The following is a 19,165-nucleotide window of genomic DNA, read 5'->3' as shown; positions in this document are numbered from 1 at the left end:
TGTATGCTCATGAAGGTTGCACTTCTTCTTCATGAACTTGTGTATTTATCTCCGTCCGATCAACTGAAAGTATGGAACTCACACACTCAAATCAATAGTTTGAAAACACCTTTTCAAATCCCTTTTGATTAACTCTAACTAGTTTAGAGAGTGTATATATCGTAGGCTTCATATGCCATACTATTTATACGAATATATTTAGAAGACATTAATTAAGTATTTAATGTAACTTTAAACTTAATTCATAAATAACATAATAATATAGTAGATTAAATGCATCAGGTGAAAACTTAAAGCTTAAGTTTAAAGTTTGTAATATCAAAACTTTGTCTTCATAAATATAGAGTTACTAATTTAATATGAAACATAACTCCAACAATCCCCCACTTGTTTCAAATTCATTTTGTTGATCGGTACAGTCATATGCATCAATAATAGTGTCTTTTAGACTTGAACCATTACCTTGTGTAAGTACCCTTCATTTCATCTAGGAACTTGGTGAACGATGTCTTGAACCAAGGACCACGTTGATGAATAAGAAATACTACACACACACTTCCGTTCGGAGATAAAGTACTAAAGCTTGACACGTTTCGGCCATGTGTCCGGAATCCGTACTTCTGAGTGTCGTTAAGGATCAAGCCTGTCTGGATCTTATAGAAGCGGTCCTACTTCCACACTCAGATCGGTGTGTCCATCAAGAGTGACCTTGCACACTCCAACCGAATACCGGTTATGGACTCATTAAGAGAATTTAATCTCATTCTCCTCATTACAAGATAAATCGGTGAATCTATCAAGAGTGATTGTGTACACCCCAATTGGAAATTCGTTCTATAGAATTCATAAAGAGACATAAGTCTCAGCCTCTTCATTGATTATACGGTAAATCTATCAAGAGTGATCCTGTACACTCCAATCAAAAATTGATCTATAGATTCATTAAGAGATCTAAAATCTCAACCTCCTCAGTTACAGGATTGAGTACCCACAACACATGATAGGGAAAGGAACATTGATGTGCTCACACAAGTTGTTATGTTACTTGTTTTTCCCATTGAACCCAAGAGAAATATCACTGGGTTGGGTTCCCATAACAATACAACTTATTCAATTACAGGCTTTAGTTCCATCCCTTTCGATGTCTTAGACATAAGGTCCCTTCACATGTCTTTCGATAGTGGATATGCCAAATGAGATTTGGCCTTAGACATTAGGTCCCTTCACATGTCTTTCGACAGTGGATATGCTAAATTAGATTCGGCCCTAGACACTAGGTCCCTTCACATGTCTTTCAACAGTGGATCTGCCAAATGAGATTTGGCCTTGGACACTAAGTCCTTTCACATGTCTTTTGACAGTGGATCTGCCAAATGAGATTTGGCCTTCACACAGTAAACTATGATAATTTATTTGCCAGGATCTCTTCCAGATGATTGTGCTTCAACTGCACATGTATAGACTTTTCATTGTAACACTCGTTGTGAGCTTGAAGCATCGTAACCTTATTGTCACGAAAATATTTCAAGGGCGTTATAGGCTTACTTTGTATTAGAATACCCTCCAATAAGATCTTTACCCAGTTAACTTCTTCTCCAGTAGAGAAAGTGCAATAAAATTCAGATTCCATCGAGGAATGAGTTATATAAGTCCACCCTTTTGATTTCCAAGAAATCATAACTCCACCCATAGTGAAGATCCAAGATGGTACGAACATTGAGCATCCATAGCAAAGAACAACTAGGTATTTGTAATAATCCGATCCATGATCCATAGTACTCTGCAAGTACCTCTATATTCTCATAAGAGAAACTCAACGATCTCTTCCCAGATTATTTTAGTACTTGATAACAAGTTTTGTTTGCCCTAGTGTAGTTCATCGCATCATAAAGACCACCAATAATTTGAGAATTCAAGTTGATTCTTTGCACTGCCTTGATTGCAAACTGGCTCCGATCTGGGATCAATAAGAATAAACACTACAGCATCTGATAAGATTTTGAACCTTTCAAGATTAATTGATAAAATTGGATTACGTTAGAGTAAATCCATGTTAAAACCCCACACTTTGATTTACACAATCACACCGACCTCGCTAAGAGAAAACTATCTTCAAATTGTTGGAACCAAAATATTGAAAACGGTGAATATCGAGGCTTAGAAGCGCGTAATCGCTTCTTGAAGATAGTTGAAGCCTCTCCCACGTGCAACGGAAGACAAATGGCAGCACTATCTCCGGGATTCAACTAAGCCCAGATATCAAAGCTGTATGTTCATAAAGGTTGCACTTCTTCTTCATGAACTTGTGTATTTATCTCCGTCCGATCAACTGAAAGTATGGAACTCACACACTCAAAATCAATAGTTTGAAAACACCTTTTCAAATCCCTTTTGATTAACTCTAACTAGTTTAGAGAGTATATATATCGTAGGCTTCATATGCCATACTATTTATACGAATATATTTAGAAGACATTAATTAAGTATTTAATGTAACTTTAAACTTAATTCATAAATAACATAATAATATAGTAGATTAAATGCATCAGGTGAAAACTTAAAGCTTAAGTTTAAAGTTTGTAATATCAAAACTTTGTCTTCATAAATATAGAGTTACTAAATTAATTTGAAACATAACTCCAACATTAATTGTGTGTTAGTGTGAGTTTCTATTTGTGTTACCGAAAAATATAAGAGTAAAGCCTAAATACTATGTTAGTGAGTATAGTGATAGTAATTCGGCATTGAAATATAATTGGTTACATATATCTTAAAATCCTTTATAAACCCATGTAATGGATCTATTTTATGATTATATATAAGATTGAAATATTAGAAAAATGGAATCAGATATTTTTTCCTGTGTTCCTTCATCCACTTCTCTTTCACATATTAAGTGTTTGTGTGTGTTTAGGCCACTTATTTCCAACAATTTCTAATTATTTGTAATTTGTTTAAAAAGCATAAGATAAGTTAAGATTGTAATGGAAACAACTTTCTCCAATATCGTCAATTTGTTTTCACTTAGGTTTGTTTGGTTAGATAAAAATTTATGATGAAAAATGAAAATGTAAGAAAGTGAAGTAAAGGAAAAGAAAATCAAATTTCCGGTGTGCATTTGGTTAGGAGGAAATTTTTTCAAGAAAGTTAATAGAAAATATTATTTTGTTAGTTTGGATATGATGAAAATGAAAATAAAATGATTCTATTACCAAAACTACCCTTAGGAATTAAGATATTTTAAAATAAAATAAAATTGTGTTTGATAAATCACCCTTACACCTAATTGTTTACATCCATTTTTAGCCAAAAAAAAAAAAAAGTAAAATAATATATTATTAAGAATAATAATAGAATTATTTTTATTAATATCTAAATTGTATCTTCAACTGACACAACAATTGTAAAACCCGAATCTCGAGTTCGTAAGTTTCTAATCAAACTAAGAATCCCAATGGCCTATAACACCAACTGTAACCCTAATTTTTCAATCAAACTAAAAGAACCTAAAAACTTGTTTGTATACCAATCTATCTCAATTATTATTAATTATGGAACCCAAAATAATTATAATAAAAAATTAATTTTATATGCATATATAGAAATATAAATAATTAAATTAGGATTACACCAATTTACAGAAGAAAATCTACCTTTGAGTGAAGTCTGTGGAGAAACTGAAAAGTAGATAGAAACAAGGAGAAAGTAAAGAAGAGTGTGGGAGAAACAACTAACAGGGGCATAAGAAGAAACTAAGATACAAAGTGGTAATTAAGTTTTGCGAGAAAATAAATTTTCGGGCGAGAATCATACTTTCCCAAAAGTTTACACCTTCTATCTTACCAAATGCATAAAAAATTTATATTTTTTCTTTTTCTTTTCCTTTCTAGGTAGTTCTTGCTAACCAAACTGACCCTCTGTTTGGTTAGATAAAAATTTATGATGGAAAGTAAAAGTGAAAGAAAGTGAAGTAAAAGACAAGAAAATCAAGTTAATTTTCAGTGTGCATTTGGTTAGGAGGAAAATTTTTCAAGAAAGTTATGAGAAAATATTATTTTGTTAGTTTGGATATGATGAAAATGAAAAGAAAATGATTCTATTACCAAAACTACCTTTAGCAATTTAAATATTTTAAAATAAAATAAAATTGTGTTGGATGAATCACCCTTGCACCTAATTGTTTACATCCATTTTTAACCAAAAAAAAAAAAAAAAAAAAGGAAAGTAAAATAATATATTATTAAAAATAAAAATATAATTATTTCTATTAATATCTAAATTGTATCTTTAACGGACACAACAAATGTAAAACCCAAATTTCAAGGTTGTAAGTTTCCAATCAAACTAAGATCGATTCCCAATGGCCTACAACAGTACCAACAACAACCCTAATTTTCCAATCAAACTAAAAAACCATGTATGTATACCACTCTATCTCAATCATTAGTAATTATGGAGCTCAAAATAATTATAATAAGAAATTAATTTTATATGCATAAATAGAAATATAAATAATTGAATTAAGATAAAAAAAATTTATAGAAGAAAATCTAACTCTGCCTGAAATTTGTGGAGAAACTAAGAGTGGAGAGAAACAAGGAGAAAGTGAAGAAGAGTGGGGGAGAAACAACTTATAGGGGTACAAGAGGTAACTAAGATACAAAGTGGCTAAGTTTTGCGAGAAAGTAAATTTTCGCGTGTTTTGTACGAAATTTTTTTTTAGGAAAAATTCACAACATGCGAGAATCCTACTTTCACAAAAGTTTTCACTTTCCATCTAATCAAATGCCTAAAAATATTTTTTTTTTCTTTTCCTTTCTAGCTAGGTCTTGCTAACCAAACTGACCCTAGGCTCCATTTGGTTAGATGAAAATAGTAAGAAAATAAAGGAAATGAAAAATGAAAAGAAAAGTGAAGTGAATGAAAAGAAAATTAATTTTCTAGTATGTTTTTGGTTAAGATGAAAATTTATTCAAAAAAATTGTAGGAAAATATCATGTTATAGTTTAGATACCTAAAATGTCCTTATTTTATAAAAATTGTAAAATAATAAAAAAATTAATTAGTAATATGTATATAAAAAAATGATGGAATTTTCAATTAATTTAGATCTTGTAAACTACTATTTATTTCATTCATATATGATGGAAAATAACTAAAAATGAAAGTTAAGTTAATTAAAACCGTATGAGTTGTTGTTGGACTGCAATTCTTTGAAACCCAATAAAAAAAAATACAATAAAGTTGTTGTGTGAAATAATGTAATGAAGTTGAAATAGGAACACAGATGTTGGTTTCACGTGAAAATAAAATTTCCCCGTGTTTTATGCAGGAAACGTTTTAAGGAAAATAAAAGATTACGAGAATCTTAATTTTCCAAACTTTTCCTTTTCTATCTAACCAAACTCTTAAATATTTTTAAAATTTTATATTTCTTTTCTTTTCTCGTTAATTCTATCTAATCAAATGAAGCCTTAGAAATAAATTATTAAAAAAGAAGAAAATAATTTTTACTTTTATGTTTAATTACAAATTTTTTTTTTTGAAAGGTTATGTTCTTTAATGGCTCTATAATAGTATGATACTATATATGTGATTTTTTTCCGACTACCTGCAACTTACCCTCAATCAATTAAAATGCATGTCCTAATATAACAATCAAAACAATTCAGATTCGTATTGAAAATAACTGTTGAACTAATTTTTTAATCACTCTGTACATTCATATAAGACGGGTTAGATTTTTTCCTCCCCCTCCCTTAGATTTATCATCTCAGTATTTTTAGAGTTCAGCATTTTCAAAAACTACGTTAGCGTTTTGGATGCTTCAGTGATGCTTTTTCGTTATCCAAAAATAATAATATTTTAATATTTTTTAATTTTTAATATTTTAATATATATATTTTAAATTTTTTCTCAACTGTGAGATATATATTTTGTAATTGGCTACTTTCATTGTTAAAACAAGTCCGATCAAGTTATAATTTTTTAGTTCAAAATTTCAAAATTGAAGATTCGAAGATCGGATGCAGATTTGAAAAAGTTCAAGTGTTTATATTTTATTACACTCCGGGATGATGAGAACAATGCTTTAGGAGGATTTGTAAGTTAGTGAGAACACTAGAAAGTTTTTGGAAGTGTTTAAGGAAGAAAATATTTTCTGTCCAAGTGAATTGGTTCAACAATTAAAGGAATAGGCAGGTTTAACCATCTGAGGGAACATGTTTGAGAATTAAGGGAACAAGTTCAACATTTGAGTATTTATGAACATTCAAGACTGACCATCTTGAACTGGTTCAATGAAAGTTAATCTGGTTTAAAACTCAAGAAGGTTTCTTCGAATTTTATTTGGCTAGCTTGAACCGGTTCAGCAAATCCTGAACCGGTTCAAGGACTCTAGATCAGTTTAGAAGCTTAAGTTTCCTTGTCCATTTTGAACCCTTTTTGTCCAGACTTCCTTCCATAAACCTATGCACGAATTTCACTTGTTTTACAAGTATGCTTAGGTCTTCAAACTTCTAGATAATACCTTTTTCATTCATTATTAAGGGATGGCTTTGAGGAACATAAAATCGTTATTTTGAGAAAGCCTTTAGAGAGATAAACTTCATAAAATCAAATCTGATTGATTATTATGAATTTATTTTTGAGAGCATACACACATATTTATGAGTGATTTAGAAGTTTTGTTTTTTTATCTCATTGGAATTGGAACTTAATTGAAGATTCAGAGATTCCGAAAGAGCAGGATTAATTCTTCTACATCAAAATTCAGATCTTAAAGAAAAGGGGTAAAAGCGATCACACTTTGAAAGGGTCAAAGCATTCGAGGAGAGTTATTTGATCTACTAGCAATCCTTCTACAGAGATCAAGAGTAATCTTAAGGTCAAGTGCTATTGGACAGGACATTGCACAGTCAGAAGATTGTCAGTGATTGGTGTTTGGTTAAACTATAGGTTGTGAGCCTGAGTTAAAGTATATTGTACTTTGTTTCAAATATAGTGGATCGGTTTACTTTTGACTGCACAGTCCACAAGGTTTTTCTTACTCAAACAATTAGTTTATTTTACCAATTGAGATTTCCTCGTTAAAAATCCTGGTGCAATATCTCTAACTCTACTTGTTTTACTTTGCAATATTTATCTTTGTGATTGTGGATGTTTAAATTGATCATATTGTTTAGGTAATTTAATCAATCACAAAAATTGGGCAGATTGACCTATTAATCTCACCTAGGTCATTAAATGAGTTAATCACAATTAAATCAACTAACAGCTTCCGCAACCCGCGTTTAAACTTAACTTTCACAATTGGTATCAGAGCGGGATACTTGATATATTGAGTAGATCATATTTGTTGATTTGTTGTGATTTTTGCATTGTGTCCAAAAATTCATCTTCTATTGATAAGTTGCCTTTAACTCCTGCTTTCGATTCTGTCACAAACATGCAAATTGAGTAGTCTAAGTTTAAAAAGGATTTTAAAAATTTGTTATAGAAATTGAATCTTGCGAAACTTGATGGAGATATTTATAAGTTAGAAGTTTCTGTCTCTAATAAAAATTTGGAAGAAATTGGCCATAAATTTTGAATCTTTTTCATAAGATTGATTTTCTGGAAAAGGAACTTGAACATGTAAAAAGGTTTAATAAATCACTTGAACTTAAAATTGATAATTTGAGTAGTGAGTTTGTTAAATCAAAACATTTTTTTTTTTTTTTTTCAGAAATCTGACACTTGCAAAATTGATAAGTTGAAAGGAGTGGTTGTGATACTAGTAGTAACAAAGAATTGGCTTCAACTTCAAAGGATTTGTATTTTAAAAAATCTAAAAATATTTTTGTGAAAGTTGAAACCAAACCTTGTGTAATCACTAGTTCTCCTAAATTTATTTCAACATGTCATTTTTGTGGAGAAAAAAGGGCATATTAAGTATAAGTGTCAGAAAAGAAAAATTGAACTTGGGAAGAAATTGAAAAATCTAGAGAGTTCTAATAAGAAAAAGAGAATGAAAAAGACTTTTGAGCCTTGTGACACTTTGCCTAGAATAATAGGGAAATCATTGCATAATGAATCTAAAATTGTTTAGGTAAAGAAAGAGAATTTTAAATGCCTTGCCATGCACACTGCACTTAGAGCACTAGGTGCATGTGGTTGGTACTTTGATAATGGTTGCTCTAGGGATATGATATAGGATAGAACATTGTTTACCACTTTTAAGGAATGCATGGTTGGAACTGTTACTTTTGGTGATAGTAATGCTTCTAGTGTAAGTGGTAAAGGTAATATCAAACTTTCAGGCATTGGGGAATTAAAAAAAACTCTATATGTTAAGGTTTAACTGCTAATTTGTTGAGTATTAGTCAAATATGTGATGAGGAGTTTCAAGTCAATTTTAATCAACAAGGGTGTTTTGTAACAAATGAAAAAGGTGAATGTGTTTTGAAAGGAACTAGAACTTTTGATAATTGTTATGTTGTGTTTTCAGATCCTTCACTTACGTGTTTTTTTGTAGTTACTGATAAGGCAATTTTATGGCATAAAAGACTTGGTAATGTGAATTTTAATGATTTGGTGAATTTGTTTAATAATGGTCTTGTTTGAGATTTGCCTAAATTGAAAATGCCTAAGAATGAAATATGTAGTCCATGTCAATTGGGAAAACAAACTAGAGCGTCACATAAGAGACTTATTCATAAAGTCATTTCTCGACCTTTAGAATTGATTCATATGGATTTGATGACCCCTGATAAAATTTGAGGAAAGAGATATTTGCTTGTTATGGTTGATGATTTTTTTAGATTTACTTTGGTTCTATATTTGCGTGAAAAATTTGATACTTTTGTGAATTTGTAGGTCTATTTGTCAACTTATTCAAAATGAGAAGAGATATTGAATTACTCGAATTAAGGGCGACAATGGTGGTGAATTCGAACCTAAGGAGTTTGTTGAATATTATGATAAGTTTGGCATTAAGTATGAATTTTTTGCACCTAAAACACCACAACAGAATGGTGTAGTGGAAAGAAAAAATAAGATAATAGCAGGTATGATACGTACTATGTTTCATGAGAATAAAATTGCTAGTCATTTTTGGGTTGAATCAGTGTGTACTGCTTGACATATCCTAAATAGAGTTTATCTTAGTCCTAGAACTAAAAAGACTTCATATGATTGTGGTACGATAAAAAGCCCACTGTTAAATATTTTAGAGTATTTGGAAGTAAATGTTATATCCTTAAAGATAGTGAACACTTAGAAAAATTTAACTCTAGAAGTGATGAAGGTGTATTTTTGGGTTATTCATAAACAAGTCGGGCTTATAGTGTTTTTAATCTTAGAACCAAAGTTGTTATGGAGTCCATTAATGTTATGTTTAATGATACAAGACTTAAGGTAATCTCTACTCAACTTGATGAGGATAAGATAAAATTTGAAATTGTAGGAGAGAGAAAAGAACCTACAATTCATGAAGAAAAAAGAGTTGAGAATTTAGGTGAAGAGGTTGATGAGGAATTAGAGGTCACCAGTGATGAACCTACAAGAATTCTTGCACCTTCTTTAGACATTCCCATATTTAGTAGTTCGAGTTATCTAGTTGACAATGTGATAGGTCCATGGGATAAACCGGGTACTAGGAGTACAATTCATAATCAGTTAGGACACTCATGCATGGTAGATGATATAGGACACTCATGTCACATGGCTTAGTTTAAACCAAAGAATGTTGATGAAACTCTTCAAAGTTCTGATTGGCTTATGTCTATATAAGAAGAATTGCTTCAATTTGTGAAAAATGATGTTTGGGAATTAGTGTCTCGACCTAGTGATGTTAATATCATAGGGACCAAATGGATTTTTTAAAATAAACTTAATGAACATGGTCTTGTAATGAGAAATAAAGCTAGGTTGGTTACACAAGGATATACTCAAGTTGATGGAATTGATTTTGATGAGATTTTTGCACCTGTTGCTAGATTTGAGTCTATTCGACTTATTTTTGCTCTTGCATGTCACTTTAAATTCAAATTGTTTCAAATGGATGTAAAATGTGCTTTTCTTAATAGTATTTTGCGGGAAGAGGTTTATGTAGCACAACTAAAAGGTTTTATTGATCCACATAATCCTGATTATGTTTTTCATCTTTAAAAGGCTCTTTATGGTTTAAAGCAAGTACCTAGAGCATGGTATGAGAAGTTAACTTCTTATCTAATACACAAGTGCTTTAGAAGAGGAGTAGCGGATAAAATATTGTTTATTTTCAGAAAAAGAAAAGATTTTCCTGTTGCTCAAATCTATGTGGATGATATTATTTTTGGTGCAATATACTTATGATAACCTTGTTCATGATTTTGCTAAAAATATGAGTAATACTTTTGAAATAAGCATGGTTGGTGAACTGACTTTCTTTCTTGATCTCCAAGTGAAACAATTTGATGATGGGATTTTCATATCTCAATCAAAATATGCAAAGGAGCTAGTCAAGAAATTTGGTATGAAAGATTCAAAACATGTGCAAACTCTTATTAGTACTTTATCCAAATTGGATAGAGACTCTGATCCTAACAAGGTTGATCATTCCTTGTATAGGAGTATGATTGGTAGCTTGTTATATTTAGCAGCAAGTAGGCCAGATATTTAATTTAGTGTAGGTGTTTGTGCTAGGTATTAAGCTGATCTTAGAGAATAACACGTTTTTTGCAGTCAAGCGCATTATTCGTTATGTCAATAGTACATTGAATTATGGATTGCGTTATTCTTCTGAATCTAACTCTGAGATTGCAGGCTATACTGATGCTAATTGGGCTGATAACAAGGATGATAGAAAGAGTACTTCAAGTGGTTGTTTCTATATTGGTACTACTCTTGTTTTATGGTACAACAAAAAGCAAAATTGCATATTTTTATCATCTTGTGAGGCTGAATATATTGTTGTTGAAAGTTGTTGCACACAATTGCTTTGGATGATACAGACACTTTTGGATTATGGAGTTGATCAAGGTACTATTGCAATCTTTTGTAATAATACTAGTATAATTAATATTTCAAAGAATCTAGTTTTGAATTATAGGACTAATCACATTGACATTCATTATCACTTTCTTAGGGAACTTGTTGAACAAAATGTCGTGTCTTTGGAAAAAATGCATACTGTTCAGAATTTGATTGGCACCTCACTAAGCCATTAGATGCTCCTAAATTTTTTCATTTGAGGAAATCTACAGGCGTTTGCTATCTTGATTAGATGCATTGCAAAGATATAATTTAGAAAAGATTTTCATGCATATCTTGAGTGTCTAGATTATGTTTTTGGTAAGTTAAGCAAACCATATTGATTGAGTATGTTAAACACAAGGAGTTTCATGACACAGGGATTATATGTGTAAAACATACTGTGGCTATGAATAGATGAAATTGGTTTTACATACTTGTTTCGTATAGTAAATGGATTATTGATAGTTCATTTACTTGTGTTTGATGTCATTATTTTGGTCAAAGATAATGTTGACATGATTGATCATTGTCTTGAAATTTAAACTTGATGTATGTGTTTGAGCCAAAAAGAATGAAATAAAAAAATGAAAAACAGCTTAGAATAAAAAGTGTTTGAAAAAAAAAAAAAAATTGCTGTTGAAAAAAAATTGAGAGATGGAAAAGGCTACCTTTGGGAATTGTTCGAAACTACCTTGACTCTAAACAAATAGAAATAAGGGAAAGAGCTGGTTGCCCACAAATGTGAAAGCCGCCAATGTGCAAAAAGAAAAATGAAGCACAAAAAGAGAGAGAGAAAAAAAAAAAAATCTTTTGCACATGTTGATTATTTAATTTCTAAGGATATGTAATATTATTGATTTATTATCTGAAATCTAAACAGTAGACAGTTCATATGTTTTGGAACTTGGTGATGATTTTACTACACTTACTAAGTTTGTGGAACTTCATTGAATTGATCTTGGTTATTTGTGTTAATACATATAGTATTGTGGAGTCTATTTTTTCATTAGTTTCAATTTACAAGTTCTATATGGTTGGATACTTTTTACTTTTAGGATATTTCTTCCTTTAGACCCTTATTAATTTGTGACAAAAAGGGGGAGAGAGAATTAAGATTGATATCATTAAGGGGGGAGAGATATTTTTGCATTAAGGGGGAGAACACGTTGATCATTACATTACATTGCATTGAGTTTCAGGCATTATTAGCATTGTTATTTTATGCTTGTGTTTATTTTCTTGATTAAGCTTCACGGGTAGTTATGTTTGAGCTAATGTGCAGATTACAGGTTGATACAAGTGTTGAAACTTTATGAGGTTTAAGAAAAAATTCACAGTTTATTCCTTTAACAATCATTGTAATATACTTTTTCTGCTTGGGTAGATCACATATTGTTTTTAGAGTTTGTCACGAAATTGCTAAATGGGGAGATTGTGAGATATACATTTTGTAATTAGCTAATTTTGTTGTCAAAATAAGTCCGATTGAGTTGTAATTTTTCAGTCCAAAATGTCAAGATTGAAGATCGGATGCACATTTGAAGAAGTTCAAGTGTTCATAGTTTACTACACCCTGGGATGATGAGAACAGTGCTTTAGGAGGATTTGTGAGTTAGTGAGAACACTTAGGAAGTTTTTGGAAGTGTTTAAGGGAGAAAATACTTTTTGCCCAAGTTGAACAGGTTCAACAATTAAGGGAACAGGTTCAAATATTTGATGGAACAGGTTTGAGAATTAAGGGAACAGGTTCAACATCTGAGGATTTGTTGAACTGGTTCAAGGACTCCTGATCAGTTTAGAAGCTTAAGTTTCCTTATCCATTTTGATCTCTTTTTGATCTAGACTTCCTTCCATAAGCCTATGCACAAATTTCATTTGTTTTACAAGTATGCTTAGGTCTTCCAAACTTTTATATAATGTCTTTTTCATTCATTATTAAGGTATGGCTTTGAGGAACATAAAATCATTATTTTGAGAAAGCCTTTAGAGAAATAAACTTCTGAAAATAAAATCTGATTATTCTAGATTTATTTTTGAGAGCATGCACATATATTTATGAGTGATTTAGTAGTGTTGAACTCTATCTCATCGGAATTGGAGCTTAATTGAAGATTCAGAGATTCTGAAAGAGCATGATTAATTCTTCTACATCGAAGTTTAGATCTTGAAGAAAAAGGGTAAAAGCGATCACACTTTGAAAAGGGTCAAAGAATTCGAGGAGTGTTATTTGATCTATCAACAATCCTTCTACATAGATCAAGAGTAAGCCTGAAGTCAAGTGCTGTTGGACGGGACATCACAAAGCCAGAAGACTGTCAGCGATTGGTGTTTGGTAGAACGATAGGGTGCGAGCCTAAGTCAAAGTCCATTGTACTTTGTTTCAAACATAGTGGATTGGTTTGCTTTAAATTGCACAGTCCACGAGGTTTTTCCTACGCAAACAATTAGTCTATTTTACCAATTTCCTTGCAAAAAATCCTGGTGCAATCTCTCTAATTCTACTTGCTTTACTTTACAATATTTATCTTTGTGATTGTGGATGTTTAAATTGATTATATTGCTTGGGTAATTTAATCAATCACAAAAATTGGGCAAATTGACCTATTAATCTCATCTAAGTCATTAAAGTAGCTAATCACAATTAAATCAACTAACAGCTTCTGAAACCCCACGTTTAAACTTAACTTTCACACTAACTATATTTCTAACGGCTATTTTTCAAATGGCTATATTTTTCATTTTATATGAGTAGCTCATTTCATCACTATATTATTCTTTCATTGTAACAAAATGTATATATTTTTTGTTTTTAATATGTTCTGAAATTTTATTTAATAGAATGTTTATTATCTAATATTTTATTTTTTGGAAAAACAATGATTAAATATTTTGTTGTACTATTTATCAACGGTAATACTTTTCAACCAAATGGATATATTTTTGTAAATAATTCAATTTAGTATATTAGTATTTATTTAAAAAATTAAATAATACAATATTCATTATGGATTGATGTATTTATTATTATAGAGGTGAAAAAAAAAAAGACAATTTTTTTTAAAAGATAAAAAAAAAATTATTTTTTAAGGAAAAAAATTAGAAAAATAATTTTGCTGAGGCAATAGAATGTTAAGGGACTATTTGTGTTAACCAAACAATGCCTCAATGACTATAATAGCAGTACTAGTAAAGTAAAAAATTTAAATTTAAATTGATTTGTACGTTTCTCTGCCCCAAAAAAATTCTTTAAGACACTATTTGTGCCAGCCTTTGCTTCAGTGTTCTTGATGGGAGAAAAAGCACCAAAGGTCAAAAAAGAAAGAAAGAAAAAAAAAAAAAAAAAAAAAAAAAAAAAAAAAGGAACAAAAAAAAAAAAACGAAACTTATTTTTGGGAATGTTTTTTTATGCCAAACGGACCTCTGCTACAATGCTTGGGTCTGTTTCAAAACACAAAACAAAAGTAATGAAATCACGCCCACAATCATAAGTCGCAAAAAATGATGACCCATTTGGATTGCCACAAAATTGGTCCATAATATGTTGACCCCATTGGAGCATATTGGGTGGCCAAATCCGGCCCATAATTGCTAAACAGGATTCCATTGGAGCTTCTCTTATTCTACAACTTTATAAAAGAAAATACAAAAGTACACAAATAACAATCTAAACAATCTAGATTATTATTGAAAATCACTGTTGAAATAATGTTTGAACAATTGTCTTTTCCCGCAATTGTTCGATATAGATGTTGTTTTATTATCAATATGGTTCAAATTAAATGAAAAACAAGAGCAACTACTAATTAATATTAGTTCAATTTTTCCGAGAGAGAAGCACTTGGTCGATCATTTTCTGTAGATTCATGTAAGATGACCCAGCTGAACTTGTACTTGCCTCTTCTGCCAATTTCTTCCACTCCATTGCCTTTTTCTTCATCTCTTTTCCGTTGTCTCCAACCATCAACTCATTAACAAGAATCTCAACTTCATCTCTCTTCGCATCACTATCTATCTCCATCCCTATGCCCCATTCATTGCAGCAGAACCAACAGTTGGTCTGTTGCTCTGCAAAAAATGGCCAACAGATCATCGGCACTCCATAACTGATGCTTTCAAGAGTTGAATTCCACCCATTGTGAGTTAAGAACCCTCCAATGGACGGGTGGGTTAGAACTTGCTCCTGTGGACACCAACTTGCTAATAAGCCCCTTTCTTTGGTGATGGACAAGAATTCCGGTGGAAGGATAGCCGAATCCCCCGAGACAAGGTCAGGCCTTATCACCCACAAAAAGGTCTGGTTGCTATTAGCAAGTCCCCAAGCAAACTCAACCAGTTGGTTGGGTGTCATGACAGCAATGCTTCCAAAATTTACGTAAACAACAGAGTTGGGTTCTTTCGTGTCGAGCCACGAAAGACATTCTGCCTCTTCTTTCCATAAATTCGATCCTATAAGCTTCAAATCATCATTGTCAACGTGGTTGATGAGTAAATGTAGAGGTCCAATTGTGTAAATTGGAGGAAACATGGATGAAAGTCCATCCACAACGTCATGCTCAAGTTCTTCAAACGTGTTGAAAATCATTGCACTAGCTCTTTTAGATCTCTCAACTTCATCTATGAGATACTTAATCACAAATTCATCAGGGTCTGTGGTTCTAATGAAACTTGGGATATCCTTCAAACGTATACCTTTCATGCCTGGTATCCAATCTATTACCGCATCCAAACTCGTACCTGCACTAGATTAATTGATCTGTTAAAACCAAAATGGTCATGTATAAAATTATAGATATGATAATGAATTAAGTTGGGTTTTGATAAATTAATTGATGATACCTTTGAATCCAGCGAAACCTTTTTCAATAAGAGCAGGATACTGCGCATAACCCATGAAGCCACAAGCACTTGTTGTCCAGAAGATGACTTCAGGGATGCCTAGTTCTTCGGCAGCTTCGACAGTGAAGGCCATGGCTCCATCAGAAACTATGCAAGAGACTGGGGGTACGTTGGACAAAGTGGTGTTGTTGAGTTTTGAGAGGAGGTCTCTGAATTGAGCTAAGCCGTGTTTTGAGGTGGAGGCACACAGGGAGGGAATGTCTTGGGTGGCATTGGCATCCGAGGGAGGAAGGCCGTCCGGAATGGTTTCGAATCGAAATGAAGAGAGGCCGTTGAGAGAGTCGGGTCCTCGGGATTTCAAGAGGCGTTGATGGTTGAACTCTGTGTTGACAAAGGTCATGTGAAAGCCTTTGAAATGGAGTAGTTTTGCTAGTTTGAGCATGGGGTTTATGTGGCCTTGAGCTGGGTATGGTATGCAAACTGCATGAGGCCTCTCTAACATAGCAATGTAACCCATTCTCTCTCTAGCTCTATCTCTATCTCTATCTCTATATCTCTCTTTGTGGGATGTGTCTCTCTTTGTGGAATGCTTTTGCCGAGTGTACTTGTTCCAGATTTATAGCATCGGAAAAAAATCAAAATCCCCTAGCATCCTGTGTAAAAGCTATGGAATGCTTCTTCATTTCAAACAGTTGCAAAAAAAAAAAAAAAAATCTTAGACCCGCAATTGACAATCAAAAGGCTTCTAAGTGTAATATACTATTTATTTTTAGTGTCCTATATGGAATTGGACAAAAAAAATTTATAAAAAAAGAAAAAAATAATTCCCAACTATTAAAATTGTATAGACAGTATCGGATTTGAAATGCCCTCCAACTCGAATATTATATGATATCATGTAAAATCAATGTGTGAAACATAACGGTTTCATGTTATATTCACTTTTTTTTTTATTTATTTTTTATTTTTTTATTATATATATATATGAAGCGTCCTAAAATTATTTCGCAGTCAAAGAAATATATTAAACTAACTAATCATTAGTAGAATCCAAATGTCTTCCATTTCAGTTACTTTTCAAACTTCTCTATCTGTATTTCACTATTTTGCAATTCTTTTCATCTGGCTCCTCCATAGCTTGTACAGGTGGATTAAAGCAATTTAATATCCAATATGCACGTGAAGGAAAAAATAATTGAGTGCCTTGATTGAATACTACTACATTATCACTTTTTGACAATACCATAAATCAAATAAAATTGGTCGTAGCACCGATTGCAGCCACAAGGTGAACAAACGTAAGAGAAACAAATCTTCATTTACTTACCCAAAAAAAAAAAAAAATCTTTTATATTTAGTATTTTATCAATATTTAATCTCAATACGAAAAGTTAATTATCATTATTATTCTATTATTATAATCTATTTCAAGAATCTTCTTTTCTCCGTTTTCTCTAAATTCAAACAAGAAACCAATATGCTGGATTACCGAAAATTTTAGCAACGGTAGAGTAGGTTAAGAGAGGATAGAGAAGAGAGACTGATCATACCAAGACCAACAAAAAAATTTACTTTTTCCCAAAAGAGAAAAATATATTAATGTCCAAAACCATGTAATAGAGGGGTAATGAAAACAGAAAATCAGATAACGAAAGGGTCACAAACAGAGCCTTAACGCACTACAACAAAATAGAGAATTTAGGACGCCATCCATTTTGAAGCCTAAAAATTGGTTGGAAAAATTACCCTTTTACCGACTTCACATAGTGGATAGGGATGGCAACGAGGCCGGTTTAGTTAAACCCTATTTCGCTCCATTTTCGTCCTTATTTTAATACGCGTACTTCATTTAATTGTGGGACAGGACTGAGGCGGGCTCCTTTTATTATTTAGTAAAAAAAAAAAAAATAGCTCAAATTGGGCTGATAAATTAGTTGGCTCAACTTTGAAATTACTAAATAGTGAATATTAATATATTAACTAACATTTTTAGTAAAGTAACAAGGGTCTTAAAATTTATATATATATATATATATAATTTTTTAAAACGTACATAAATAATCGGGACGAAATCGGAGCGGGTTCGATCATCACTAAATCTGCCCCCTTCCCAAATCCGCTTTGGGTTTCAATTATTTTACCATACCCGTCCCAAACCCATTTAGGGGGCTACCAAATCCACACCATTAGGGCCAGGTCAGGGGAAATTACCATCCCTAATGGTGGGTGTCGGAATAGGTAGCTCAATTACGATGCCCCCTAGGGCGTAGTAAATACATTCCCACAACTATTTCGCTCCGCACGAGTGGGCTTAAACGGTGACCTTTAGCTTAAGTTGGTTTTTTCTACTTCTAGGGGCGTTGGAAAAAGTATAAATTATTACTTTTTCCTCCGTTGAACATAAGACGAACATTGTTTTGTTCCAAATGAGGCCTTAATGCTTATATATATTGTAGGTGCATAAAATCTCGGATCGAGTACTAATACCCGATCAAAGAATCAATGCCTTAACACTTAATAAAGATAAAGAAAAATGCACAATTCTTAGGAAATATTCAAAGAAAAAAACAAAAGAGCAGATATGGAGATTTGCTTATCTTTATTTAGGTCTTTTACCTGTATTTATAATGTTTACAGCAACCCTAAGTGGCATCCTTTTTGGACTTTCCTCTAATAATACAAATCACTTCTTGTTATGTAGGTATTTCCTTATCACGCAGAATCTGTAATCGTGATAGACAAGACTTGGTTTTGGGCGTTGTGGACTTTAGCCTTTGGGCCTATTCGGTGTATAGGTTATCCCTTTAATATTTGGGTCGGGCCTTGTAGTTGGGTTCTCAGCTTCTAATCCGCTTTCTTAGGATTACGTCCTTGCATAGTGATGTGTATGTGGCGTCTTCAGTTGGTAGGTATTTTTTGCCCCCCACATTTTGCCCCCATTTCCCTTTAGTTTGATGTGACGATCATAACTAGAGGGAATTAATTGTAACTGGTATTTTGAATTGTATGGATTAATTGTAGTGAACTAATGGTCATGTCACTTGAAAGGATAGGAAAATATGCTTTGATAGCGATGATTCATATCAATCCTTTTGGCATTTATAAGGAACCCAAAAACCAAGGTCTTTAGAAGGTTACAAGTACATCTTCTATTGTCGCTGAGGTGCCCCATTGGGCTAAGGTGGTGCCTTATGTTTAGCCCTTATTGATTAGCTTAGGTGACCAGCCTTGATGAATAATGACGGTGAATAACCTTGGTGATCATCTTTAGTGATCAACATGGTGATTTTCTTTGGTGATCAACTTCCGTGATTAGCTTCGGATGATTAGATTT

At 32.2% G+C, this 19,165-nt stretch overlaps 1 protein-coding gene across 1 annotated transcript; it reads right to left on the bottom strand.

Annotated features, from left to right (window-relative positions):
- Positions 1–13,888: 13,888 nt before the first annotated feature.
- On the bottom strand, positions 13,889–16,700 carry LOC132279496 (7-deoxyloganetin glucosyltransferase-like). The gene is made up of 2 exons (XM_059781484.1): positions 15,832–16,700; positions 13,889–15,729 (listed from the first exon to the last, which is right to left on the bottom strand). The coding sequence occupies exons 1-2, from the start codon at positions 16,346–16,348 to the stop codon at positions 14,810–14,812; spliced, it is 1,437 nt and encodes a 478-aa protein (XP_059637467.1). The 5' UTR covers positions 16,349–16,700; the 3' UTR covers positions 13,889–14,809.
- Positions 16,701–19,165: the final 2,465 nt, after the last annotated feature.

Source organism: Cornus florida, unplaced genomic scaffold (assembly GCF_030987335.1).
Source record: "Cornus florida cultivar Cherokee Brave unplaced genomic scaffold, ASM3098733v1 CherokeeBrave_3.0.0_Hap2_Chr10, whole genome shotgun sequence".
Taxonomy (NCBI): Eukaryota; Viridiplantae; Streptophyta; class Magnoliopsida; order Cornales; family Cornaceae; genus Cornus; species Cornus florida.
This window is presented reverse-complemented; position numbering and strand designations above follow the sequence as displayed.